Raw genomic sequence first — 27,483 nt, 5'->3', positions numbered from 1 at the left:
ATTTATCATATCATGACAGTGTGCCCATTTGTACGTCTAGGAGGCAGTCGGGATGCTGAGCAGCTTGGGCGCAAGAAGGGACAGAAGCAATAGTCCCACAGAAGGGCCTCCTTCCAAAGTCTTCCTCCAAGCGGAAAGCACGCCACATCAGCTCCGGCAGTCGGACGATGCGCCACCAACCCAGGAGTCCCGGTCATCCCCTATGGAATTGTACCCACGTCAAGAAACATTTGTGCCAAACGTGGTGGTTCAAGAGTACGACGAAGGAGAGATGAGTTTGACTCAGCACAGGTCAGCGCAGGAGATTGCTGCAGTAGCATATCAAGCTCATACTGAACAATGGCGGACTGAGGAGGGCACCGGGATTCCTCAGCAGCGGAACGGAGGAGCGGCACAGCCAGAGCCAACGTGCCTCCAGCCTCAAATGGGGCTACAAGAAAAAGGAGAGCCAAAGAAGAGAGAGCAAGAAGTACAACCGGCAGACGTGAAGGAATGTCAAGCGGGGCGGGACGTAGTAGTGGGGGTGGAAACCAAACCGCCGCATAAAATTGTGACACATGGGCTGACTCCTCCCGGAAAGACAACGGTGCACTTACAAGAACTCCAATGCAAAAAGGCCCAGGCTGTGAAGAATCGCCCCTGGCTCCAAAGTACGGAGGAGCAGGACTTGGCAGATCCATGCAAAGATTATTTTCAAGAGCCAAGTCAGGCTGAACGACCACAAGCTGGTCAGGACGGACTGGCATGTATTCAGGAAGGCGGTCATCAGACAGAAACTCCTGGGGTACATCCCAATTTCCAAGATGGCACTGCTGGGAAGGCGATACAGCAGAAAGAAGGAGCACAGCTCGTTCCAAATCGGCAGGCAAAACCGCAAGCAGTTGGAGTGACACACCATGAGGAAAATTTAGTGAATAAGCCCCAAACCGGCAACGAGCAAGGTCAGCCACCGGCCCCCATCCTTCTTCAGTCGCAGGTTCGCCTCCAAGCTCCAGAACATGGCCAAATTGTAGCGCAAGGCCCGGCCTGGGCTCAAGTCAGGTCTTTGCCGCCCACGCTGGGTGCAAATCAGCCTGCGCCATCTCACATTGAGCTTTGTACTCCTACGCAGTCCCAGGCTCGTGTCAGGCCAGCCCTCCCGACACCACCGGCGCAGGCCCGGCGGCGCACCTCTCAGCAGACAACGTCCCAAACGACAGCTCGTCTTCTGCCAAGTACGCCGGAACAAAACGCACCGACGGCGCTTCAAGCTCCAAGCCGCGCCCATTCTGCAAGTCAGCCCCTCACCTCCTCTGCTCCACAGGCTCACATTAAAGTCCATTCAACGTCATGGGCCGGCTCTCAAGACAAGCTGGAAGCTTTGCTCGAGGTTCAAGCTCATCCCCATCCGAAGAGCCAGACTCAGGTGCCTCAACCTGCTTCTGCTGTGCAGGCCCAAACGCAATACCAGGTCCAAGCACAACAGCAGATGTATGCTCATCCCATGGCGCTGCAGGCTCAATCCGATGCAGATCCCACAGCAGTGCCTCCGGGCCATCCTCCTTTGAAGGCCCAGTTTCAAACGTATACGCGCATACATACAGGGACCCGGTCACAACACAAATCTGAAACTATGGCCCAGATTCAAAGCCTGGCTCAACCAAAGACAGATTCTCCCATGCATCCGCAGCTAGAGTTGGGTGTCCAGTACCCAGGTGTCCAGTACCCAGGGCGAGGGCACGCTTGGAGCCAAGTCCCAAGTTCCATGCCCACGCAACTTCAGGCATGGAGCCAAGTCCCAAGTTCCATGCCCACGCAACTTCAGGTTTCAGCACAAGCCCCGGCTCAGCCTCCTTCACAGCTCTGGGATCCCACGCAGGAGCTGCAAAAGAAAGATATCATCCAGCGAGCTCCACAAGCAGTGCAGTGGGTCCAGGGTGCTCACCCGCTAATGCATCCGACAGGGCGCTTGGGTCATCCTGCCATGCCTCAGATGTACGCTCAGCCTCAGATGTGGTCGCCATCTTACATCCAAGTCCGGGCTCACGCCTTGCCCCCGATGCGTCCCCAGGCACAAGCCCCCCCGCTGGCTCCGATTCCGACGCAAGAAGGCCACGCTCAGCAACAGGTGAGGATGCAAGCGCCTCACCTTGTTCAAAGCCCTCCTTTGCATCCGGGTCAGCACTATCCACCTGCTCATTATCAGCTCCGATCTGACATCCGTGCTCAGATACTGCCGCAACAGAACCAACAAGCCAATCTTCTGTGTCTCTCTCAACCTCAACTTCAACCGCCTCGGCCTCTTATCCAGACACCACCCGACGTGCAGTCGCAGCTTCAACAGAGCTCCTTCGAGCCTCGGCTAGAACGGCCGCCTCCGCAGTTCGGACGGTCGGCTCAAGCTCCAAATCGACCCCAGGCTCCTTCAATGCCGGCATCTCCGCCACCACCTAAACCACCGCCCGCCACGTCGTGGTCAACCCAACAGAAGAATCAATTACTGCTGCAAAGTAAGCCCGAACCACAGGTTGTGCAGCGGCTTCAGATTCGGCCTTCTGCACCACCCCTTAAGCCTGGAACCCTCGGAGCATCTCGACCCAAATTGCAGTTACCAACCCTCCCCGAGGTTTCGACGCCCCCGCAACACATGCCCGAGCGGGTCGCCGCCGAGCCATACCCTCTCGCCGAGGCCCAATTACTTCCACAAACTAAGCCTGAGCACCAGTTAGCTCCTCAGCCCAAAGTTCCAACATCTATCCAAGGCGGCGCTTTATCTGTGTCAAAGGGTTCGCCCATACCCCAACCGCCTCAAACGACTGGTCAGCAACCAATGGAACCCGCCGCGCCCTCACTGTCGCACTTTCAACCCCAGGTCCAAACGGAACCTCAACTTGATTCCCAATTACCAGCACAAGCCACTCCCCGCCGCGACCCTCTTCCGCAGTCCCAACTTCAAACTCAACCTCAGGCGCAGGGCAAAGAAAAACAGCCCGTGGCCGTTCTCAAGTCTTCTGTCTGTGTGCTGCCTCAATCCCAGGCAGAGTCTCCAGACCACTGCGTGGCACCTCCGGCCCTGGCCCAGGCTTCTCTGGAGGCCTATTCAGAGGCCTACGCCAAGGCCCAGGCTTTGGCCCGAAACGGCTTTGAGGAGGCCAAGCACTGCCTGCAGGAACACATCCTGGAGGCCATCGGTGATAATTGTGGACAGGTCGGGCGAGCAGCTGTGACAAATGTAAGCGGATTTCTGTTTCTTTCTTATTTTGGTGTTGGCGCTAGTTTGGAATGGACTCTCTCTGCCAGTCAGATTGAGCCTATTCTGAGCTGACCCAAAGACTTGACCCCCTGTAGACTTTTAGGACCCTGGATCCAGAGTTACTGGAGGAATTTCTGAGAGCGGCCAAAGGCATGGCGGCCTTCTGTACACCTTCTCAACTCACAGACATGGACTTGTTTACGCAGGCTGTCAGATCTCGTTGGGAGGTGGGATTTTGTACTCTCGTTTGAGATCAAGCTGATTTGAACTGATTAGCATCACCTGCTCTGTCACACCTGAAACGCGTCTTGCTTATCTGCCAGGCTTGCTTCTCAACTGAAGGTGACTTGGCCCAAGCGGGCCAGCAGCTGGAGGCCTTGAAAGGTCTGTGTGACATGCTGAGTCCGGAGGACGCTCACCGGCTTGCCCACACTCAACTGAGGGAGTGCGAGAGTAGCCTGGCCGCCATCCAGCGCCAGTTCAGCGGAGACCGAGAAGCATCCCTGCCTGATTCGAGGTGAGGGCTGACGGGTCACCAGGTCCGAGGATTGGCATTTCCTCTTTTGAAATGGGGTTTTTCAACGACACTGCTTATGTTTCACAGACGTTCTGATGCCTCGGATGTGGAGAAGGCGCCGTCTGCCGAAACAGCTCTTCTTGACAACCCTCAACTCTCATCTGCGGTATTAGTCATTTTAAGCGCACGCGGGCTAAGGAAATATCTCCCTTTTTTCCTTCAACACACCGAACCTGTCCATGCTTATGGTTTCTAGGTTTCACAAATGAAGCTGGAGACAACAAAGGCGGAGGAAATGATTCAGCATCAGCCGTCCGTTGATGAAGATGGCGACAAAAGAGAGAAGTAAATGGAGCAACTACACTAATCTGACGCGTCAGATTTCTGTTTGCCTTTATTGTGATTTTATTCGCAGATATGAAAATTGCAAGATGTCTCTGCAACTCCAGCTGTCCAAAAATGAACAGAGCATCAGAGATGTTCCCGCGGACTGCGTGACTCTAAAAGATCTTCACACGCGACTACAGGAAATCCAGGTAACATGTCAGGACGCACTGTAGGATTTGCACCGTTCCGACAAGCCAAGGATTGACTACAATATTTCTTCTCCCTTAGTTCCTGAGGCAGGACACAGAGTCTTTGTGGTGTGGGTTTGCAAACCAATGCTCCCAACTGAGTGGAGACGCTGGTCTAGAGGAGGAGAAAGCGGATCTGCAAAAGCAGTGGCAGGCCCAGTTGTCAAGCCTTCAGAGGAGAGGCAGTTCACTGGCTGCTGCCCTCCGGCAGATCGACTCCACGGAGAACCACACGGTGGACTTCACAGATCGCCTGGATCGTTACCTGAGACAACCCAAAGACGTCACAGACTTTGCGCTGGCTGACGCCAACATCCTCAAAGACATCAAGGTCAGATGTCCACCCCGGCGACGGGAAGAAGTCTGCCGCTCGGTAGCGGACTTTAACGTCAGCTTGTTCCCCCTTTAGGAACTGGATGAAAACATTCAGAGTGAACTGGATCAGCTGGCCCGTCTGGAGCCGGGATCCAGCAATCTGGACCCCAGAGACTGCCTGCCTCTTTCCCGCGAGGTGGAGTCCCACAGAAGCTGCCTGGATCAGCTCCGACAACAAGTTTGCAAAAGTGAGGCGGCCGCTCGCGCTTTGGACCGCTTTCTCATGTCTCTTCGAACGGTCAAGGACGACATCGCCGGCGCGCAAGGTTCCCCTTGTGGCGATGCGGCACTCCTGCAAACCCTTCGCACCAAACTGGCACTGATCGGGCAAAGCGTGGACAGTCTGAAAGACAAGGCGCCGCAGTTGGATCTTCTGCTCCAGGGGGCCCGGCTGACGCTCACCAGGGACGGTCGCCACGCCTCCTGCCTGGACATGGTCGGTAACCTGCAGAACAAACTGGAAGAGGCTGAGCGCGCACTGACGGGCCAACAACAGAGCCTCAAGCGAGAAACCCACAGCCAATCTTTGGGCTTGAGGAAGAGGACCCTGTTGGGGGAAGTGAGAAAGCTTCAGGACGCCGTGGAATCACGAGGCCTGACGGAGGCCACGGCGCCAGCCGTGCAACACAGGTGCGTCATTAGCCGCGCAGCGACGCTAACTAGAACTTTGGTTCAAGTGTCACATCTCCCTCCAGGCTTCGGGCTCTGTCTGACTTGGAGGTTCAGCTGCACACTCGGGACTCAGAGATCCAAGCTCTCAGGGAACTTCCCGAGTGTCAAGGAGAAGGTCGAAAGCTCCTGGAGGAACTGGAGACGGAGTACGCGCAGACTTTAATGTCCTTGAGCGACCGGTACGTTTGCTTGCTGTTCATGCTTGATCCGATCGCTTGTCTGGGGCGCCTGAAGTCTCGCTGTGTAACAGGAAGCAGCAGTGCGACGTCCTGATTGAACTCCTGAAGAAGTTCCAGAGCTGTCGCGGTAATCTGAGCGGCGCCGTGCTGAGAGCCGAGCAGACCATCAATGAGCAGGCCTCATACATGGGCAGAGACAATCTTCACAGGATCGTAACCAAGGTGAGCCCTGTATCCACCCCGGTCCAGAGTGATGTTCACAATCGCTTTTTACTTGCTCTTCCACACTGCCAAAACTAAAACATTTGCAACGATACTTACAATGAATAGTTACGGCATTGGAACCATACGGTCGATCAAGAAATGAAGATAACAATACAGTGTGCGCCCCCCAAAAAACTAAAGCAGATCATCAATAAAATAGAGTCCATCCGACAGTCTTTTCGTATTTGACTTTTCTCTCCCTGTCACGATGTCACGCACCTGCGCTTCCCGGTTCAAATGACCTTGAACGGGAAGCGGTCGTCCCACAACCTCGCCCGCAAATAACCACTCGACCGAAACCGTCCAGAAAATGGCACACGACACGGCGAACGCGAAATACACAATCGTAAATAATCAGTTCACATGAAGGCCACGCATTGGTGTTGTCATGGCAACACCATAACAACACCAGCGCCAGCTACAAGCCCCAAGTGCTTCAGGCGAATGCGTTGGTCATAAAAGTGTCTACCGCAAGGATGGCAGACGGAGTACGCAGTTGCAGAATCTTACCCTGGTTCTTACTCTTGTCCTCGCTTGGCCGCATACTCGCGGCCGAGCTCGGGCTCGGGCTCATCTCGTTCCCAAGGCGATCCGAACACACAATGTCCTAGCTTGCGTCACGCGTCTACTGCCCAGACATATGAGGGCCGGAGGGCGCTGATCAAAAACCGCCTTCAAAAGTGCGTGCACTGGGTCGGCTTGCGTCCCGCTCGTCCAGGTCGAGGACAATAAGAAGGAGCTCGGCAGCCTCGGTGAGCAGATGGATGAGATGAGGGCAGTTTGCAGGCAGCTGCAGTCCCACCTCAAGAAGTTTCCAGACTGCGGGGAGGCTCCGTTTGAAGCAGAAGCTGACGCGTTGATGGACACCTGGCTGGATGTGAGTGCTTGGACCTCCGTGGTCCGCCGGCACCAGCAGTCACCCGTGCATGAAGGTGTCAGTCACGCCCTCGCCGAATGGCCCTATGCAGGTGAGCGAAAAGATGGACGCCTACGTGGACAATCTTCAGGTGGGCTTGGAGCTGTGGGACAAGGAGTTGATGTTGGGCGGAGAGATCGATGGCTGGTCGGCTCGCAAACTGGCGTCGTTCGCAGAGGGCCACCCCTTCCACAGCCGGCAGCAAGTCTTGGCCATGAAGGTGCGCTTCATGGGTATTTACTCATTTTGCCGCAAACAGCAAGCGTGTGAGCGAGTGTCATATGTAGGATGAGATCCAGGCTTACGAGGACAACATCCAGCATTTTCACAAGAAGTCTGAGGAGATCCAGGAATTGCTTCAGAGTCAAGAAGCCCCACTGGAGCTGCAAGTGAGTCCAAGCACTGCGAAAACGTTCAACGTCCGTAGGCAAGGAGACGGATGCCTCTTGCGCGGCCTCCAGGTGATGGAAACCCAGCTGAGGAAGAGGATGGAGCAGGTGAAGGAGCTGTTTGCCGACTGCGCCGACGTCTTCGAAGAGCTGATGGTGGTGAAGAAACATCTGGCCGAAAAGATTGCACAGTGCCTGTCAGCCGTCGAGGGCGTTCGGCACTCTGCCGAGGACATCCGAGCGTCGGAACCAGAGTTGGAAAGCCGGTTGGAGGTACGCGGCTCGGTGACTGACGATTGGGGTCAAGCAGGTTGCGGTCCATCCTTTTTGAGGTCAAGAAATAAATTCTTGAGGGAGCATTTCCAGACGGCTACTCAAATTCTTTCATCTTCTTGTTCTGCTACAGGATTTGTGCGACAATCTTGAGGCCCAGGAGGAACAGGTGGAGTTGGTGCTGCGGGAGATGGCTCTGGTCTCCAATGTGGCCAGTCCGCACGTGCTGGAGGAACTCGCGGCGGATTGCGGGCAACTAGCGGACGCCGTCGCTCACGCCAAGCGTGTGATCCACCTCAAGAGAGAGGAGAAGGACAAAGGCGTGTTCAAGGTCATCCAAGGTCAGTCAGCATCTCCACTCTGGCCAGATGACTTGTCTAACCCTAACCTTTGTGCGGTGGAGCCAGAAGAACTCCCAACCGAGCTTGAAGTCCCGTGTCCCGTGAGTCGGTTGGGCTAGGTCTTAATTGTCTCTTTGTTGTCTGCTCAAGATGAGAGGCACGCTTTTGAGGACTGGTTCCAGGACCTGCAGCTGGCCGTCAACGAGTGTTTCGAGAACCCGGAGAGCCGGGCCGATGTGGAAAGGGCTTTACAAAGGCTGGCTGTGAGGGAGCGCACCCGCTTGCCGCCGTTCCATTCCGTCACCGGAGGAGAAGGTCCTCACGGCTTCTCCCGTCGTCCCCGTCAGGAATTTGTGGCGGCCGACGACTCGGAGCGCCGCCTGGAGCGACTGAGGGAACATGTGGAACGAGGCCGCATGCGGATGTCTCCTCGGCAGCTGCGCGAGCTCAGCGATTGGCTGACGGAGCAGCAGGAGGAGACGCGCACCTTCAAGGCGCACTGCCTGAACCGGCGGGAGCAAATGGAGACCCTCGCTCGGGACTTGAGCAGGTAAAGCGGCTCGCGCTCTGGCTCGGCCCACCTGCCGAGCCTTAGGTGCCACGCGACCTTTGCGCTGTGCGCAGTCTGCAGACGCAGCATGACACTTTGCGTGAGTGGCTGCGCGGCAAAGAGGAAGCGAGTGCGGCGCCCGCCACCGCCGCCGCCGCCAAACAGCTCCTGCGGGACCTCCGGCGTCACAGGTGATCTCGCCTTCATATGAAAACGCGCCATACGCCCCCTCGGCAATCTGCTGTTGGCTCCCGGGCCGTTTTATGGCAAGAAGAAAAAAACAATATGATAAAGGAGGCTCCGTAATGGGAAAAAAATACGGTAAATGGACTTTGACTTATATAGCCCTTTTCTACCTCGGGTACTCAAAGCGCTTGACGCCAACTAGTCATTTACCTACTGATGACGCAGCTTTAGGAGCAATTAGGCGTTCGGTGTCTTGCTCGAGCGCACTTCCACATTGTCATGACGGCCGGGGGATCGAACCCACAGCCTCTCGAACACTCCACCACCGAGCCACGCCGCCCCCAAAATCCGAGCAGTCCGCAGATGGGGAGGAATCCAAAGCAATTTTCCAAGCTTTTTACAGAAGAACGAGAGCGAGATTTTGCAACGGATGATCGGGTAGCTTGCGAGAACTTTCTCACAGCTATCGGAGAAGGGCAAGCTTTTTGACATTTGGACAATTCCCTGCTCAGAAAAAACATAGCGGTAAAGGGGGAAGGTAGGGGGTATCAGCGTACGCATTTGCAATGGAAACATTTGTTTTTCAGGTTGAATTTTGTACATCGGTGCGTGTTGTCGTAGTCAGCGCCGAATATCCGAATATCCGGCGGCGCTGCGTAGCCAAGGGTCAGGCTACGTCGGCGGCCCGGCAGCGAGCTGCCTGCTTTGGTGCTAGAACCCCCTGTGGACGTGGCGCGACGTCACCATGTGGCTCGCTGGCCGCCGACCACGTCGCACGTGGCATTTGAGCTTCGGGGCGAGCGCAATTCATGCTCGTCTTGACTTTGAACCTCCGACTAAGTGATGTCAGGGCCTTTACGGCGCCTTTTTTGTGGCGGCGTCCCGTTCACGTCCGTTCTCAACCGGCGTCCCGTTTGTTTTTCTGCGGCGCGTGGGCCAAAGAGCGGACGTGCTGTCGGAGCTGCTGGACTCGGTGCGTTGCCGGGGCGTCCGCGCCGACCCGATCCTCGAGGACGTGGACGAGGTGCTGCGGCGCTACCGAGTTCTGGAGGCTCGCCTGCAGACGTGGGCGGAGGAAGGCGAGGTCGCGGAAGGCCAGCTGGACCTTTTCGCCAGCCAGGCCCAGCTCTTCCGGACCTGGGTGAAAGACCTCCTGGTCTCCTTCGCCTCGGCGTGCGGCGACACGCCCGACCACGAGAGGACCTTCAAGGCGGAGGTCCGAGGGCGCTTCCTCCAGTCCCCTTCGGCAAAGCGCGCAAAAGGCCCACCCCGCGTCGTCCGAAAACTTTGATTTGTGCCCACCAGGCCGTCTTGAGCGCCAAGCCGGAAGGGGACTCCAAGATGAACGGGCTGCAACTTCACGGCGAGAGACTTTGCCAACTGGAGCGGCTGGACCCGGACAGAAAACGGGAAGTCCAGCAACAGGTTCGAGACCTGGAGGGCGAGTGGCGGAGTGCCCTGCGTTCCGCCGAGGAGCTTCTCCGCAAGGCTGAAACGCCAGCGCCCTTTGACCAACGGGCGGAGGCTCTCAAAGGCCAGAGTGAACGTTTGCAGGCCTGGATCGACAGGCTGGACCGCGACCTCCGGTCTCGGCGGACGCCTCAGGTGGGTTGGGCGAGGGCGTGGCCCTCTCCGGTGCGATAAACAAATTGTGGCCACGTTGCTCGCCTGCAGCACCAGTCAAAAGTTTTTTAAAAAAAAATTTCCCCATGACTTCAAAAGGGCCCGAGGCTTTATGATGCCACACCATTGAAGCACAGGTCTTGTCCAGCATTTAACGGGTAACTCTGTTCGAGGGACATTAAGTACACCAATGTACGGTCTGTGCGCGGATGGAATTGTATCATTCCATAATAATATTAAAAAAAGAAAAAAAGGATATGAAAACATCCTCCGGGGTCATGAAGCGTCAGCTGACTATCAGAGGAACCGATAACCGTTTCTGAAAACGGATTCAGTGTTTTGAGTTAATTTTTACTTGTTCAACTCCTCGGAATTTCAACTGAAAGCTTCTTTTTCCTTAGCCCTCCACGTGAGTAGACGCACTTGGAGTCGAATCAACTCCAGACCTTTGCGAACGTTTCCGAGCGGCGCCGGCGCTTGTCGGAACTCGGCCTTCGCTCCAATGCCCCGTATCTTCAACGGTCAAACAATTGACAGTGTTTTAATCAAACGACACGTCACACCAATAGGAATCCTGACACCGGCGTAACCCTTACCCAAATACATGGTACTCACCAGAGATGCTCACATCTTTAGAGACGAGCCCCGGCTCCGTTTGCTCTTCGCATCGGTACTTGTTTAACTGCCAAAGGACTTTCGCCGAGACAACAAGAGGCCAAGTCTTAGGGTGTCCCCGTTACTCTCACGCTCTCCAGGTTTAGTCTGGAGAGGTATAGTCACGTGCGCCTCCGGCCACCCGCCCCCCCGCTTCGCGCAACCAATCTCACTGGAGTCGCTCTGAACCCACCAGAGGGCAGGGACGATTCGGCGTTCCGGGAAGGCCCCGAAAGGGATCAACATATTTGCCCCCTTTTTCTGTCGCGGCACAGACCGAACCAGTAAAAGAATGGATGGCATTGCACTGTCGATTTGAATTGATTTCAAGTTTTGAGTAAGGGGCTTGAAAATAGCTCTTTAAGAAAAAACAATTTCTTGATGAATCAAGCGAATATTAAGATACTTGATTGCAGCCTTCATCTCTTGGCCTGATGTTGATTTCAGGATGCTCTGCTTAGCAAAGCTGACACGCAGTCTAAGCTGCAGCATCTAATGGAGCAGGGCCGGGACCTGTGCGAGGAGCCGGACCTGGACGACGGCCTCCGCCGGGAGATCCGCCAACTGTTGAGCGCCACCGAGGAGCGCTGGGAAAATGCCAACCGGGCTGCCGAGGAGGCGCAAAGACGGGCGTCCGCCGAGACGGAGGCTGCCGAGGAGGCGCAAGGACAGGCGCCCGCCGAGACGGAGGCTGCCGAGGAGGGGCAAGGACAGGCGCCCGCCGAGACGGAGGATGCCGAGGAGGCGCAAGGACAGGCGCCCGCCGAGACGGAGGATGCCGAGGAGGCGCAAAGACAGGCGCCCGCCGAGACGGAGGATGCCGAGGAGGCGCCAAGACAGGCGTCCGCCGAGACGGAGGCCGCCGCCTTCCGAGCCCGCGTTCACGCCGCTGGCTCCTGGATCGGAGAGCACAGACGCAAGCTGCTCTCGCTCGGAACTCGCGCGTCGCTCCAGGAAAGACTGCAAGTTACGCAGGTGCGCTCCTCTACGACCGTCTCGCTTAGGTGCTTGTTTGAAGTCCGCCTCGCTAAAATGCTCCGAGCGGCCAGCGCCGAAATCACGGTTTACAAGCAGACTAACCGTCACAAGTCAAGCGAAAAACGATCGGCTCACCCTACGCTAAAGATGGAACTCTGGCCACCCCTGACCACACTCCGGTGGCCCGTGGCTATTATTTAGGGGAATTTGATTTTGTTTATTCGTTTCCTCTGGAGGCAAAATCCAGAGAGTCTTTAGCAAATATTTTTCAACGTTCCAAAGATAAAATTACCCACAGAAAATGTGACGGTCAATGCACATTAACCGTAGCGGTCTTGAAAAAAAGCACTCCAGAATCCAAACGAGGCATTGTCTCTTGTCTGGGCATTGCACAACTAGTTTCTTAGAACCGGGAGGGAGTGCACACAACTCTGGCTGCGAACACAAATGCGTAGCTGTGATCTTGCTCCGAGGTGCCGTGCGTTGTTTCGGTTGCGGTCACTGTAAAGTAGCTGACGTATGGCCTCGCAGGCTGTGTTTTCGTGCCGACGCGAGGGCCAACATAAAGTCGCCGAGCTGCGGCGGGAAGCGGAGCTTCTGCGTGCGAGCGGGGAGACCGAGGCGGCGCGCTTGGCGGAAGACGCCGAGCAGCAGTGGACGTCGCTCCTGCAGATGTGCGCGGAGGCCCAGAGGCGAAGCCTCGCCGACGACTTTGAGGCTCAAACCCAAAAGGCTCTCGCTTGGCTGCGGGAGCGAGAGCAATTGCTGCGCTCCGCCGCCATCCCGATGCCACCCCGCGACCGCCGCCGCATCGCACAGGTTGGTACTCTTCAGCCCCGAAAGCAATCCGCCACTAACTGCGGAAAAAAGGCCCCCTGCACCTTCTCCGCCTCTTTGCGTGGAGTAAACCGCGTCGAAGCGGCAACTTTCAAGTACGTCCGTTCCAGCCGCTATTGAAATCGGAACAACGAAAACCACTCCGCTTTCCAGGATGTACTGCAGTGCAAACCTGACGGCGACCGTCTGCTCAACGACCTGAGGAGTCGGGGCCAGACCCTGTTTGACCGTCGGGATGTGGCGGAGGAGCAAAAATGTCACGTCCAGCAAGCGGTCAAAGATGCAGAGGAAAACTGGAGAAAAGTTGTCCAGGGCGCTTCGCAGTTGGAGGAGGAGGCGGCAACGGCCGAGATGAATCTAGAGAAGGAGTCCAGAGACTCGGAGGTGACGTGACGCCGACCTCGAGGCCCTCCATTCCGAACTTTTAGCCGACGCGCTTTTGCTCGTAGAGGTGTCCGTTCATCTTTTGCGTCTGTGTGTTTACTCGACCTTTAGCTGAGGGAATTCCAAAGGCTCCGGCAGGAAACTGGCCGCTGGCTCTCAGACCTTCAGCATCAGCTGGATTCCCTCAGCAGCGGAGGCACGGCGCAAGAACGACTGTGCGCCGTGCAGGTGAGACGTCGGCGCATACGTTAAGTGCCGCTCATACCAAATGGGAAGGTTTTGGCTCTGCGATAGCTCTCGGACATTTTACATTTGGCCGACGCGCACAAACTACCGACGGGTCAGCTGCCCAGAAATAGGCCGGTCATTTTTAAGGTCGATCGGAATCGTCTAAACATCCCCAAATTAGTACCGTTGAGACTTTTACTTTGCCGTGTTCCTGCCCATGTAGTATACCAAGTTGTTCTCCTTGCCAGGCCATTGTTAGCGCAGAGGCTGACGGAGACAAGAAAATCCGGGAGCTGAAGAGACGCTCGGGGACTCAGCTGGAGCAGCCGCCAGAACCGGAGCTTCAAAAGCCGCTTCAGGAGGCCGAAGAGCACTGGAGGAGAATCCTCCGGGCCGCCAAAGCAGCACTTCGAGCGGCCGAAAAGCAGACGACTCTGGAGCGTCAGCTGAAGGAGCACGAGGAGGCCAGGGATCAAGTCCGTGTCTGGCTGGAGGACAAGCGGCGGTGTCTCCATTCCCTCCTCCTTGGCAAGGATCCAGAAGCCATCATCGAAAGCGCCCAGGTTAGCGCTTCATGTCGCCGCCTGAAGTTGAGTGGAAGGCAGCTGCGCGTTTCCCCGCGGTGACGTGGACTTTTCCATTACGACGACCGTCGTTTAGCCCTGTGTGCGCTCCTTGTGTCAGGCCGTCCTGTGCTCCAAACCGGAAGGCGACTGCAAGCTGGCCGAGCTGCACAAACAAAGCGGGGCCCTCTGCGACGCCGGCGGGGCAGTGTCCCAACGAGCCGTCCGGGCCTTGGAGGAGCTGTGGGCCGCGCTGTTGCATGACGCCGAGGACGCCGTGAACCGAGGCGAGGCCCTTTATTCACTTTCCCGGGAGCTCGGAGCCTTCCGCGGCCAGGCGGACGCCGTCGAAGCCTGGTTGGACGAGCTGCAAACGCGGCTGGACGACGTGGGGACGGACGTTCGGGGCAGCCGGACGCAGATAGAGGAACGTCTCAACGCAGCCCACGTAAGGCCGGCGACTCGCAAATGCCATCCGCGTCCACACACATATATATATATATATATATATATATATATATATATATATTGTATACATGCTTGGTCAGATGATCTTGAGCGCCAAATCCGGCGGTGAGAGTCGACTGACGGATCTGCAGAGGCGAGTGCAGAGCCTGTGCGAGCTAAAGGACATAGAGGAAGACCACAGGCTGCAGGTGCAGACAAGAGTGAAACGGCTGCAAGAGCAGTGGATGACTGTGCTGAAGACAGCAGAGGAGAGGAGCAGGTACCAAAAGAGTCTTTGAATGAACGGCCGGCAATATTGGCAGCCGGCACCTAAGTGCCAACGAGGACACATTAAAGTGCGTGCGCCGGTGTCCTCTAGACGACTGCAGCATGTGGAGGACCTCCTGGTGTCCTGCGAGTACCAGCGAGTGCAGGCCGAGGCTCGTCTGGCGGAAGTCCGGACGCAGACGTCCAAGCTGCCCTGCGCTTTCCACTGGCCTGGCCTAGGCGAGCGCAGGCAGGCGTCGGAACAAGCCCGGAGCCTGCGGGACCGGGCCTCGGCCGTGGGGCCCCTCCTCTCTCAGCTACGCACGCAGGTCTAGCGCCGCTTTGCCGAACCCGTTTTCCAAAGAGCTCCGCGGTAGGGTGTTCGTCTCCTTGAGCAAGACACCAAAATCTTAATCGCTCTCAACGGACCTGGCCAAAGCCCTGACAGCAGTCTCCGCTGGCGTATGAATGCATGTGAACGGGCGAACGTGAGCCTTTGCGGATCGCTTTGAGCGCCATCCCTTGTCGAGCGCTTGAGAAGTCCACTCGGAATGGCTTTGGTGTCGGCTGCGTGAAGAAGGAACAAGCCCCCCCTTACCGTTCCCTTCTTATCGATGTCACTTTGTTCACGGTTTCTTCTGCGCAGGCCGCTGAACTATTTGAGACCACCCGGGACCCGAACTGGGCGGATTCTATCTGCGGCGCTATGGAGGAATCCGTCGTAGTTGTTCTCGAAGAGTTAACGGTGAGTATTGGCGCAACGCAGTCGATCTTTCCTCACGTCCCAAAGTCCGATTTCGAAGCCGGCCGGATGAGGAAGCGCTGCTCCGTGTCCGGCGCGCGTACCGTCAGGTGACCGTGGCCAGCCTGGAGGAAGGGATTGCGGCAGAAAGGCGAGTGGCACAGCTGCTGGAACAGCATCAAGCGGCGCAGGACTGGTTGCGAGAGCAGGTGAAGGGCCTGGAAGCCCCGCCGGACGACAGACCTGGCCTTCGCGGTGCCGTCAATACGCTCAAGGTCGGCAAGCGCTCAGGGCTTAGAGGGCGCCGGCACGCACGTTTGCGGTGCTGGGGCTTAATTGGCTTTGCGCGGCCTCCTCCTCCTCAGGCCTTACTCCAGACCATACGCCGGGAGCGGAAAGAGATGAAGGAGTTGGACGCCGCCAGGGACGGCCTGCTTGGCCGCTGCACCCCCGGAGGTTGCGACGCCTTGACGTTGGCGGTCGGCCACCTCGGCGAGCTCTGCGCCACCTCGGAGAGTGACGTGATGGAGCGCCTGCGGGCCTGCCAGGCCCGCCTGCAGGAGCTGGACGAGCAGGCGGCGCGGAGGACCGGGGAGATGAAGGACACAGCTTCCGCCCTACTGCGGGAGCTGAACTCTCTGGACCGGGAGCTCGGATACGTCCCGCCTCAGGATGGCGTCCGTCCGCTGCGACGGCACTGGGAGGACCTGCGGGTCAGCCTTCCCCGAACCCGCCCCCATCGTGTTTGGCCGATGTCGAGCGCGCACACAAGCGCTCACGGTTTTTCTGTTCCGACAGAATTGCGAAAAGTCGCTGGAGGAGCTGCGGGTCCGAATTGATGCGCTGGAGCAAGAAGTTGCCGCTGTGAGTGAGCTGCCAACTGAAATAAGCATCATGCTGGAGTCTCTGCACCAGCAGCACGACAGGTACGGCCCGCCCTCTAGGTTCCGCGTAAAGACGCGACGCTCTTCACAGTACTGTACCTTCTGGAAGCCCAACCAGATAAGACCGTGGCTGGTAGAGGGAGCGTCCTCTCTCCGGGGTTATCGTTGATTCGAAGTGATGGGCATCCTATTGTTAGCCGGCAAATTTTTCACGTTACGAAGCGGAATACGGAGTTCATCCGTCCCCTTGTTACGGCATTTTTCCCGCCTTACGGCGTCAATCATTTCTCCCGCACGGCCAAAAGATTCCAAAATTCAAACTTGGCGGTCAGTGTGCATGCGTATGACTGCGCGAGTCACACCACGCTCATACCTCACTACATGCGTCACTGCACACGTCACTAAGATCTGGTCTGCAATTGGGTGGGGTCACTAAGATAACCATGCGCGTCCTGATCCTGTGCTTACGATACTGTATTTCTTATGCATTTTCGTGCTTAATTCAAACTTTGATTCGATAGCCATGGGTCCCGACATCACTAGTGATGTTAAGGGGGGAAGTAAGGAAATCATTTCTATGGAAACTAAGTGCATCGTTAACCTCGCTCGGGGATATGGGCGTAACTAGCTCAAGTCATGTCACTCAAAATGTAAATAAAATTATAAAAGTAAAAGATGTTATTAAATCAAATACATGTATGTTTCATACATATATATATATATATATATATATATATATATATATATATATATGGTACTTGGTATATTATTTTGTTACTAATTTAATATGAGTGTAAAATTTTGATGTTTTTCCCTGGAGTTTTGCATGCATTAGCTAGTTAGCATAGGTTTCTATTGCCCGCCGCACTTGGATTTCGCCTTACCATCCCGTGTATGAAATTATAACCTGAAGGTTCCAGGCGGTGAAAAGAAAAACAGATAATGGCTTTATTTCTTTGCTTCCAAATCAACAATTTCTTTCCTTTTTTTAAATTACGATGGGAATCGGTCCGTTTTGCATTCATCCATATGCCAGTGTAAAATCTGTATATCCTATCAATTCACAGACCCTCTTATTCCGAAATGATGCTGCGCGTACCGATGAATTGGACCTGAAACGGTCAGTCACAAATGTAGCGGCTGTCAGCAACCTACTTGGCGACAGAAGTGAGACTGTTGCCGTCTCTGGCGGCACCGTCCACACAACTCGGCCCGGGGCACGCACTTTAAGTTGCCAAAGACTGAAGCCAACGAACATTGTGAATTTGTGACGTCGTCATAAGCCGCGCCTGTGCGTTGTGCCGCCTCTTTCAGTACGCAGTCCAGACTGCGGCAGCATCAAGAAAGCTGTTCCGCAAGCACCGCCGACTGTCTGAAGCATTCCTTGCGAGCGCTGCAGGCCTGGATGCAAAGCAAGCCTTGCCAGTCCAGCGCGCCCCTGCGGGTTCGCATCCTTCTCAGACCTTGCCTTTTGTTGACAACCCTTCAGCTCATGCAAAGGAGCAAAAAAATAAAAAACAACTAAAAAAGCTGGTTCCTCTGTTGCAACGCCGTATATGCAGAATTTTAGAAGATATTTGTTGACCGTCCTTGGTGACTCCCCTCTGATGTTTGGCAGGAGACAGCAGACGAAGGTGAAAAGTTACAGGCTGTTCTTCGGGAGGCGTTGGGCCACCATCAATTTTTGGGTGACTGCCTGAACCGGGAAGTGTTTAACCAAATCTCAAAAGACGTCTCTAACGCTCTCAGAGAAGCAGAGACACTTCAAACGTCTCTGTGTCAGATCTTAAAGGTAACCGTTCCTAAATCATCCTCTGAAAATGTTATTTATGGAAATGCCTACCGAAGAGCTGATTTTTTTTTTTTTTTTTGAAGAGCCATATGTCAAGGACTGAAGCGGAAACTGAGGGTCAGCCCGCTGATGTTGTTGATGTTCAGCCCGAGGAGCCAAAGACAACTTTGGTCGCACCGCCACGAAAGACGAAAGAATCCGCTGACAAGAAATCTCCTCATCACACTAAACTTTCCCCGACAGACACCTCTACCGCAGGGCTGCCTTCTGCCCATGGCAGCCAAGAAGCACAAGTTGCTGAATTTGTCAACGAAATGATTGAATGTGCCAGAAAAGATGTGGATTTGCAATCAAACAAGGCTCCGCTCGAATCAGAAGTGAGACAAATTCTCTCAGAGGTCCCCGAAGATGTTGCTGCGAAAAAAGGAAGGATGTCACCACCGAGAAAGTCAAAGAGTGTAAAGTCTCCTCCACAGCTACCTACAGGAGAGGAAGCAAATGCCGCAAAAGAAGAATCTCATCCGCAAGCTGACGATGACAAAGCACGCAGTCTTTGGGAAGACATATCGGAAGACTCCGAATGTGCGGAAGCTTCATTTGACTCCCCCGCGAGAGGAGTCGACTTACTACCGGAACAACCTCAAGGAAATCTGTCGGAAAGAGAGGAGCCAACAGCGGCAAAAGAAGAAGACTCTGATCCGGGAGCCGAAGAGGAAAGCCGCCAAACTCACCAAGGGCTTCCAGTTTGCAAGGAAACTAGAAAAGATGCAGGAAGTGGGGATGCCACGCTCGTTGCCGAATTTGTCGCGGGACTCATTGGTTCTGCAATGAAAGATGTTGATTTATCACCGAGGAAAGATCAGCTAATATCCTCAGCTTCACCGGTAGCCACGGGAGTGCCTGAAGTGCTTGGAGCGGAGAAAGGAAAGCTCTCGCAGCCCACAAGAGAGTCGCTTTCACCCAAAGGGCCGGGAAAAGCCGAGCCGGCGGTGTCCAAAGAGGAATGTGACCGGCAACCGTTGGGGGGCAAAACTCAAGATCTGGATGATGAACGCCGAATTTGTGAGGATGCAAGAAGACACTCCGGAAGCGTGGAGGCTTCTGCCGTTGCGGAATTTGCCGCAAGGATTGTTGAATCTGCTTTGCAAAACGTTCATGTCATTTCACAGAAAGATCCGTCGGATTTACAAAATAGGGATATAGCCTCGCCGTCCGGAGTGCCCAAAGTTGCTTTTGTGGTGGAAGGTGAGCTTCTGCCACCCAAAAGAAATTCAAAGGCTGTAAAACCTGATCCCACCGAAGTCGCACTGTCCAAGCAAAGGTCTGCGCCTTCAAGCAATCAAACGAGGGCAACTACTACTACTCCAAAGCCCCCCAAAAGAAAGTCAAAGGTTTCAACGACCTCCCCGGGTATTCTTAAAAAGGGGCCACCGAGGACAAAAGAAGAACCAGATACGCTCCGATTCTCCAATATGGGATTTGCTGAGGGCACCTTTGAGGAGGATAACGGTAAAGAATTGGAAGCAACTGCCAAGGGAACTCTAAAACTGTCAACCAGGAAAAGGTCCAAAAAGCATGATGTTTCCTCACTTTCCACTGGGCCAGATTTTGCCATCGCTAAAGGTTTTGGTCCTGATGGCGGGGCACCACCTACTGCTGCTGTTTTGGGGGATGGAAAGCTATCGCCGCCCAAAAGAAAGCCCAAGAGTTTAAAGACCTCTCCAGGAGCACAGAGAGGGATAGACGGAAGTTCTCCAAAAGAGGCCGGGCCTGTTGAGACCGCCTCAGTAGCTGCTGAGGAGAGCAGCGCTGAGAAGCTCGGAAATGTAGAGGCTCAATTTGCTGCTCTTGCTCAAACCCGGCCAGCTCCGGCTCAGAGCGTTACCGAAATGACCACTGTCGAGCAAACGGCGACACCGACGCCAACCGTTATTGAGTTGGAACTGTTGGAATCCACAAGGGAAAGACCCGAAGAGGCCAAAGATCACAGAGTCCTGCTCGAGGTTGCTGCTGATGACGACATCGCCGACGTAGAAAGGGGGCCCGTGTTTTTCGATGGAATCCGTGGGAGCAGAGCCGCCGATGCTTTACAAGTGAAAATACAGAAAGGAGTCGAGGGCGCACGCTTTTCTGCTTTGAGCGGCGCTGAACCGAAAGATGGGCCTCCTGCGATTTTAGCCACACTTCGGCCAAATGCCACAGAGACGATAGAAATCGTATTGAATGACGAGGCGGAGGAAAAAACATGCCAGACGGAGAAAGTCGCAAGATTTCTGGAACTCACCCAGGACGGTCTGAGTAAGACAGAGGAGCACGGAGCCTCCGTTTTGACGGGTGCTTCTCAAGATACTCCCACCACGATTCACGTGGGGCCCGATGTGCATCTTCTACGAGTCGAGATAAGAACACCTCAAGATGAGAAGAAAACCCAACTCCAAACGGGCACAAACAAAAGCGTGAAACCTGCAGAGGTTAGGGTGACGGGAGAGAAGGCAGACAGCAGCGCAGAGAGCCACTGGACGGGCACTCAGAGTGTCGCCCCAGGGCAGCCAAACGATGCTGAGAAAGACAAAGCCGAGTCACAATCTATTAATACTCCATCAGCTTTGGTCGAGACCGTCCTGGAAAGACCAAAGAAAGACATTTGTCAAGTCCTCCATTCAAGTCATGACGGGCTCTTGTGTCCGACCCTTCTTCTTCAGCAGGAACAAATCCAAATGGTTGCGACACAAGAGGAGCCAAGGCACGAATCACCTGTCCAGACAGCTGACATTAAGCTCATCAAGTCTTCCATCGAAATTCCAGCAGAAGAATCTCCAGAGAGCCTCGCTAAAGCCCCATCGCACCCTGACGCGCCCTCTGAGGCCCAAACGGACGACCGGAAAAACAATACAACAAAAGACAATCTGAAAAACAGGACATCCGCACCAAAGGAACGGCTGCAGACCTTTGGGTTTGAAGGACAAGACGCTCCCCACACAGCCGCCTCTGAGATGCCGGAGGCAAGCGCTGAAAGATCTCCGTTGAAAGACATCTTCACAGAACTCAAAGCCAATGGAGACGCGGAACTCTTCAAAGCGGTAAACGGGCTTTGTATGACTTAAAGAATCTAAAGAAAAGATTTCTTCACTCATCCAATCTGTTTTTTATAGGAGACCTGTGAGGATTGCCTAGCAGAGTTGATAAACTCCGGTAGCAGCCACCTGGATCGTCTCCTGTGCAGACTTGTGTCAAAACTCCTGAGCTGTAGGAACCACTCAGCTGAGCTGCAGCTGGCCGCCATGACCCAGCAGGTGAAGGAGGCCCAAGTAAGGCTTGAGGTTCAGCAAATTCCATGCCGGGAGGTGTAATAAGCAATTGGCATGAGCTGTGTTTTGTTGCGCGGATCGCAGGAGTGCGGGGACGAGGAAGCTGGCGAGTCCGACGCCCTGGAGTACGCGACCGAGGGATGGCACGCAGCCCGTCGGGATGCGGCCGTTGTCGTCCGGGGCAAAGTTGACCAACTTCAGGTCGCACGGGACTTTTGTCACCAAAGTTACCGCGCCAAGACCACATTAGAAAGACTGGCAGCCGAACTTGATGCGTCCAGACTGTGAGTTCCTTCATGTTGCCTCATCTTTTACACTCAGTCCTTCCTACCTTGATTTAGGGGTTTGCTAAGTAGCTTCGGTCAATTGAGAGAGTTCTCATTTTCGTAACGGACGGCCGCAAGCGCATAGGCCACTGTGGCTCCATGGCCCACACCTGCTAATTGAGTTTTTATGCAGCGGTCAACGTGAAGTGCATCGCAGTTAACTGAATATCGGACCCCTTACGGGAGCACGATAATGAGAGTGAAAACTCACACAAACTGACCCGGTGGAGGGGGGTACGGCTGTAGATAGGCAGAGCCAAGACGAGACCTAGATGCCCTATTGAAAAAATAAAGCTTCAAAATGAAGGGCAACCCTAAAAACACACCCGTTTAGGAGACAAGAGAATGAAACAAACAAAATTTAACTCACACAAATTTAGAGGAAAACCAAAACTTGGGACACCAGAACTAAGGACACCGGAAATTAACGGTAGGGAGAAAGAAATTCGTCCAACTGAGCCAATGATTAAAAGTAGAGGTTATTTTGGCGCCCCGCTGCCGCCACGTGCGGTGCTGAAGAACCTGACTGACGATCAGCAAATTAAAACTAAACAAAAAACACAGCCTGCGAGACGACAGAATCGCAGGGTGATGACGGCGAGGAGGGGTAACAAGCCGCTGAGCCCAGCGACTTGTTTCCGTCGTGGCGTGGAAAAGGTGGCGGACTGAAGTGTTTGTCTTTGTAGTTCGCCAGCAGAAAGCTGCCACGAAGAGGTGGAGCGCCTCAACTCCATCAAGAGAGCTCTCGAGGAGAACCGGACCGTCCTCGGGGAGTTGCTCGGCGCCCATACCGAGCTGTCCCCTCTCCTGAGCCGCGCTCATCAAGCAGCCGCAACGAACATGCTTGACGCTCGGCGTCGAGAATGGAGGCAAGTAGAGACGGCCGTGGAGAAGGCCTTGCACCATGCGCACGTTCAGTCCCGTAACTGCAGCAGCCTTTTGCTGGAGTTATCCTTCCTGCGGGGACACGTGGAATCGGTCAGTCAGCAAGTGGAAAGCCCAGAAGGCTCGATGCAGGACTGCGCAAAAGCCAAGCAGCTGACTATGGCGCACGCTGAGGTCAAAGCCGCCCACGTCAAATACCTCCACATGAGAGAAGCGTCGGAGGCGCTACCCTCAAGCTTGTGGCCCCAAGAGAGAGTGGAGATTAAGAAAGCGCTCCTGAATGTCAAAGACCAACTTTGTCTCACGGAGGAATGGATGTCCTCTGAAATCCAGAAAAGCAGTAATCCCATCATGAGGAAAGTTCTGAGCTTGGCGAAGGACGGCCTTTCGTGGGCTCAGCAGACGGCAAGCTGTATCGAGGCCAAGCGCCAGCGTGTGCCTGTGCTCCCAGAGGAGGTTCACCAACAACTCAGGGCACTAAAAAAACTGCAGTCCCAGGTCACCGTCAAACAGAGGCAGCTGGAGTCACAGGTGAAGGCAGCAACAGAACTTCTGCCACAGCTGGACCGACGTGACGAAATGCCGCAGATGCTTTCCCTGTTGGAATACCTTGAGGAACGCTCCAAGTCAGTCGTGGGGATGCTGGCCAAGGCCGTGAAGGATGTGGAATCGGCTCTGCAGGTGCGAGAAAAACTGTGGGAGCAGATTGCTGACCTGGATTCCTGGGTCCAGACCTACCTGCAAAGAGAGATACTGGAGAGCATCGGCACGGAGCCCGCGAGCGCCGCTGAACTTGAGATCCAGCAGACGCTCGTCGAAGTGGACGAGCAGTCTGCTGCCTGCGAAGCCCTTTTCATGAAGAGTAAAGACCTCGCTTCGGAGCTCAGCGTCACGGAGAACTGCCGGCTCTTTGACAAGCTTAGCGGCCTTCAGGAAGACATTCGCAATGTTAGCGACCGCGAAAGGGCCAAGAGAGATGAGATTGACAGTCACGTCCGGTGGGTGGACTCCAACAGGAGGGCGCTTAGTTCGGTTGAGCAAACCCTGGGGCGGATGCAGAAAGATCTGAACAAACTGAGCTTCCCCATCACGACGGAATCGCTGCGCATTGCGGACTCTGATTTCAAACGCATGCTTCTGGAGCAGGAGTCCAAGATTGGCATTCTCGTGTCCTGGATTCAGGAGGAGAAGATGAGCGAATTGTACTCAGTCGCCGCCGAGATTGATAACAAACTGACTGGGCTTCAACTCAATGCCCGAGAGCACCAGAAGTACCTCAACATGAGGCAGAACGTGGAGGACCTGAAAGAGGCCGTTCGGGAGCAACTCGCTCAGACTCGAGAAGAACTGCAGGTGCAGGAGCAGTACAAGATCTTCCAGAAGCTGCTCTTTAACTTCCCTCTGATACGAAGGCTTTGCGAGGAGGTTGCATCCAAACTCCAGGTGATCTCCCCAGACCTGTCCCCTGCTAAACTGCGCTCAGAGCGACAGAGGCTTCAACAAAACGAGGACAGCCTAAAAAACTTGGAGACCAAAACCCTCGGCGCTCTCACCGTCGTCGAGCGATCTCTGGTTCGAGAACTGGATCTCCACTCTGAGAGAAAAGCTATGCGGGCCTTCCTCTTGGATGCTCGCCAAGAGCTGCAGAACCCCGCGCTGATGACGCCAAATGAAACACGGATTAATAAGGAATACCAGAAAATAGCGCATTTGAAACAGACCGTCGAGTCACTGATGAGAGCACTGGAGGTCCTCGAGCATAGTCGGGTTGGCGAGGAAGGAACGGGACCGTCGGACCTTGAGGACCTGAAGAATTGTGTTCTACGTGAATGTGACTCGCAAATGGTAAGTGTCTTTTTCTGCTATTTTGAGGATCGACATCCGCTAATCCCGCTTGTTGATGCTGTTTACTGCTCTTTCTTTTGTTCCCATCTCATCTTTTCAATTTGACTTTGTGTGGAGACAATTGTGTCTTGGCATCCAACATTAACCCTAGCTGAGAACAAGTGACTTTTGAATTTAGATGGTACGCGCTAACTTGTCACTATCCTTTTTTTTCTTAATCACCTGCGTTAACAGCAGTCTGCGATGCTGATTTGTTGTGTTGTAGGACAACATTTCTGATGCAAGAACATCAGTGAGAAACTACATCTGTACTGTAAAGCAAGCGCTGCAGTTTTTGAGGGACTTTGAGGTCTCACTGCTGCCCCTACCTGCCTTGACTGGAATCTGCTGTGAAAAGCTGGAGGAGACGCAGGATCTGTTGGCCTCACTGGAGGATTGCTTCCAGACTCAGGTGGACCAGCTGGGCCAAGTTGTCCTGCATCCTCTGCTTTCTCCCCCGGAGGTAGAGCATCTCCAAGAGAGCATTCTGAGCCAGCTCCTTGTGCGGATGTCTACACTTAAAGCGAAGGGCTACCTCCAGCTGGAGAACCTCAGCAGGTTGTACATTTACTCCCACGAAGCCACTGGAAGAGTATCCAAGGGTACTAAGAGGTCAATATCTTTTCCACAGCTGCGCAGAAAATGAGCGGCAATATACAAAGTACCATGAAGAAATCGGTCAAATTGTGAGCAAAGCCGAGGGCAGCCTGGGGTGCGCCGTCTCTGGGAAGCTCAGCTCCCTGGCCGAGTGCGCCGAGCAGCTGGAGAAACTCCAGGTACGGATTGGACGGCAGGCCGGGCGGTCACGCGCAGCGCCACTTGCGCTTGAAATCTGTCGGCTCGCTGCCGCAGGTTGCGCAGGAGGAGCTGGACTCTGCACAAAAGCGTCTCCAGGAGACGACGGACCGGTGTCCCGCGTTGGGATGCCGGGGGCGCCGGGAGAGCGCCGTTTCCGCCGCCTCGAGTCGCGTGACAAAACTGCGCTTTTGCGCACAGTGGCTGACCGCCAGACTCAAACAACGGACGGTGGAATGGAGCGACATCAGCCGCGGCGTAAGTCTCTGCGCCGAGCGGACCAACGCCGCGGTCCGCTCGCCGCAGGGGTCCCGGCCGGTTCAGCTCTAGGCCGATGCTTTTTGTTTGCGGCCACAATTACACGGTAGGCTGCGTGGATGATGTGGTGGCGTTATTCGTCGCCAGGTGGAGAAAGCCTCAGCCGTGCTGCAGCAGGTAGAGGAGGAGCTCCCTGAGCCGGCCCCGTTGATGGCCTCCACCAAAGAACTGCTTGATCTGCAGCGGGGTTGGGAACACTACCAGGACCAACTGGACTACGAACATCGTGCCCTCTCTGCCCTGGAATTGCGTGTAGCCAGGCTGCTGGGTGTGCCCCCAAATTCGGAACAGGCGCCAGCCACGCCCCTCTGTCAGCAGCTGCGAGGCATGCACGCCGTGTACGGCAGGTAAGCGACTACCGCCTTTCTTCAGTCGGGGTCGACCCAACCTCGTCTGCCTCTCCTTACCACCGCCGCCTCGTCAAAACGATGGAAACTCATGGACCAGAATCATTCATGTTCCATTCAGCGATGACTTGAACTTGACAAATAGTCATTTGCCGGAAACTTTTCGTTTTTTTGTTGATTTATTTTTAGGAGAGTTTCAGCAGCCACCACTACAGATCGCTCGCTGGCTTTGATGTAAATTCCCAGAAGAGAATTCATTTTGTTTGCCGGTTGTGCGTGCTTCCTTAGCATTAAGCAGAGGAGCCGAGAAGGTTTGGAATGGATCAAGCTGGAGCTGGAGGAGAAAGAAAAAGTGCAGGGGGAGCTGCAGGTGGTGTGGGTTTGGTTGACGGTGGCTGACAGTCTTTTGTCAGAGATGGATCCAAGCAGCAGCACAGCAGAACTGAAGGTAGCAGCTTGCACATACACTGCCTGGAAGTGTCACTTTTCTAGTGTGAAATTTGCCCAAGAGCGGGTATAATCCAGTGAGAGCCACATCCACGCTTTGGTGCTTGTAGGAGATCCACAGCCAGTTGTGCGTTCAGAAAGCACTGGTCCATCGCGTTCGGGAGAGACTCAAGTCCAAGTACTTGGCGTCGGACTTGGTCCCGCCTGAGATCCATGGACAACTGCAGGAGGTCCAAAAGACACTGGAGCAAGTCGAGCTTAAGGTAATCTTACCGCACAGTGCCGGTTCCTACTCATTCAGGTGAGCGTAACCCACCAAAATTGAATGAAGGCCACCATCTTTTTACTCATTTGGTCTGTACAGGTGGAAGAGGCCAACAAGAAGAGCGGACCCGTCCACAGAATCGGAGCAAAGCTGCTGGAGACGCAAGCCGGACTGCGGTCGGTGCAGGAGAAGATGGAAGACAGAAGTACCAACGTGGCAGATGCAAAACAAGCTCAGAAGGTGAGCGAAGCTCACGTCCTGCGACACGCTTCTGGTCCTTGTAGGACAGGGGTGCCCAAGTCGGTCCTTGTCAGCCCCCATTCAGCCTGTTTTCCACTTGACAGTCTTCCAATATACCCGATTGAAATGATGGGGCTGGGTATCAGGCTTGCGCAAAGCTTGTATGCGAGCCGATCGGTCAAAGCGTGCGCGTTGGGAGGTTCATGTCAAAAACAGGCCGGAAAGGTGCTCTGGACTCGGACGCCCCAGTCGCAGGACAAGGAGTCTGGCAGAGCCTCCGAGCGGATCTTAAGTGAATGTGAATTTGAATTGTTTGCCTTTTTGCTTGTGAACAGCTGGTGTGGGACGAGCTGGACAAGTGGCACTCTCACGTGGTGGCGCTGGCGGCCGACGTGCAGGCTTTGGAGAGTCCGCAGGAGGCGCTGCCCCTCACGGAAAGATTGGTGGAGGTCCGACGGCTTCACGCCCGACTGGCTGAGCGGGCGGAGCAGAAGACGACGCTCGTCAGCAAGGTGGATAAAACATTTTCGCTCCGCTTCAGCGCTAGTAGCGATGAAACAATTTGACGCGTGCGCGGGCTCAAGATAACGGGAAGGTCCTGCGTGGTGCCAAACGGGCGCAAGTGTCATCTTGTGCCTCTGGTCAGACGCAAGCTTGGCTGGAGGAGCATCAGGAAATGATCAACAGCGCCAAGAATTGGATGTCGGAGTCGCAGTCGTGGCTGGCCGCTCCCCGCGCGTACTCCACGGCCCAATGTCTGCGTGAGCACGCCGCAGCTCTGCAGGTCAGCAGCGGCGAGC

The 27,483-nt window shown here is 54.9% G+C and overlaps 1 protein-coding gene across 1 annotated transcript in view; it reads left to right on the top strand.

Annotated features, from left to right (window-relative positions):
- The window catches only part of syne2b (spectrin repeat containing, nuclear envelope 2b), a 52,819-nt gene that overhangs the window by 9,631 nt on the left and 15,705 nt on the right, over positions 1-27,483 (top strand). The window contains 46 exon segments of the mRNA XM_088433601.1: positions 41-3,211; positions 3,328-3,459; positions 3,556-3,749; positions 3,837-3,915; positions 4,006-4,094; positions 4,165-4,285; positions 4,365-4,655; positions 4,734-5,329; positions 5,395-5,550; positions 5,622-5,772; positions 6,533-6,691; positions 6,783-6,950; positions 7,018-7,119; positions 7,192-7,392; positions 7,526-7,733; positions 7,884-7,996; positions 8,081-8,283; positions 8,358-8,474; positions 9,412-9,685; positions 9,775-10,074; positions 11,194-11,721; positions 12,256-12,543; positions 12,715-12,945; positions 13,057-13,173; positions 13,422-13,736; positions 13,858-14,184; positions 14,285-14,463; positions 14,563-14,779; positions 15,097-15,195; positions 15,303-15,467; positions 15,558-15,905; positions 15,991-16,118; positions 17,391-17,520; positions 17,695-17,868; positions 17,952-20,948; positions 21,021-21,460; positions 22,189-24,232; positions 24,498-24,829; positions 24,903-25,047; positions 25,124-25,324; positions 25,472-25,731; positions 26,020-26,179; positions 26,289-26,441; positions 26,543-26,683; positions 27,019-27,195; positions 27,330-27,467. Of these exon segments, the coding sequence (XP_088289727.1) occupies positions 41-3,211; positions 3,328-3,459; positions 3,556-3,749; positions 3,837-3,915; positions 4,006-4,094; positions 4,165-4,285; positions 4,365-4,655; positions 4,734-5,329; positions 5,395-5,550; positions 5,622-5,772; positions 6,533-6,691; positions 6,783-6,950; positions 7,018-7,119; positions 7,192-7,392; positions 7,526-7,733; positions 7,884-7,996; positions 8,081-8,283; positions 8,358-8,474; positions 9,412-9,685; positions 9,775-10,074; positions 11,194-11,721; positions 12,256-12,543; positions 12,715-12,945; positions 13,057-13,173; positions 13,422-13,736; positions 13,858-14,184; positions 14,285-14,463; positions 14,563-14,779; positions 15,097-15,195; positions 15,303-15,467; positions 15,558-15,905; positions 15,991-16,118; positions 17,391-17,520; positions 17,695-17,868; positions 17,952-20,948; positions 21,021-21,460; positions 22,189-24,232; positions 24,498-24,829; positions 24,903-25,047; positions 25,124-25,324; positions 25,472-25,731; positions 26,020-26,179; positions 26,289-26,441; positions 26,543-26,683; positions 27,019-27,195; positions 27,330-27,467 (17,259 nt within the window).

The sequence above is a fragment of the Hippichthys cyanospilos genome, chromosome 14 (genome assembly GCF_059441005.1).
Source record: "Hippichthys cyanospilos isolate Australia breed blue-spotted pipefish chromosome 14, RoL_Hcya_1.0, whole genome shotgun sequence".
NCBI classification, from domain to species: domain Eukaryota; kingdom Metazoa; phylum Chordata; class Actinopteri; order Syngnathiformes; family Syngnathidae; genus Hippichthys; species Hippichthys cyanospilos.
This window is presented reverse-complemented; position numbering and strand designations above follow the sequence as displayed.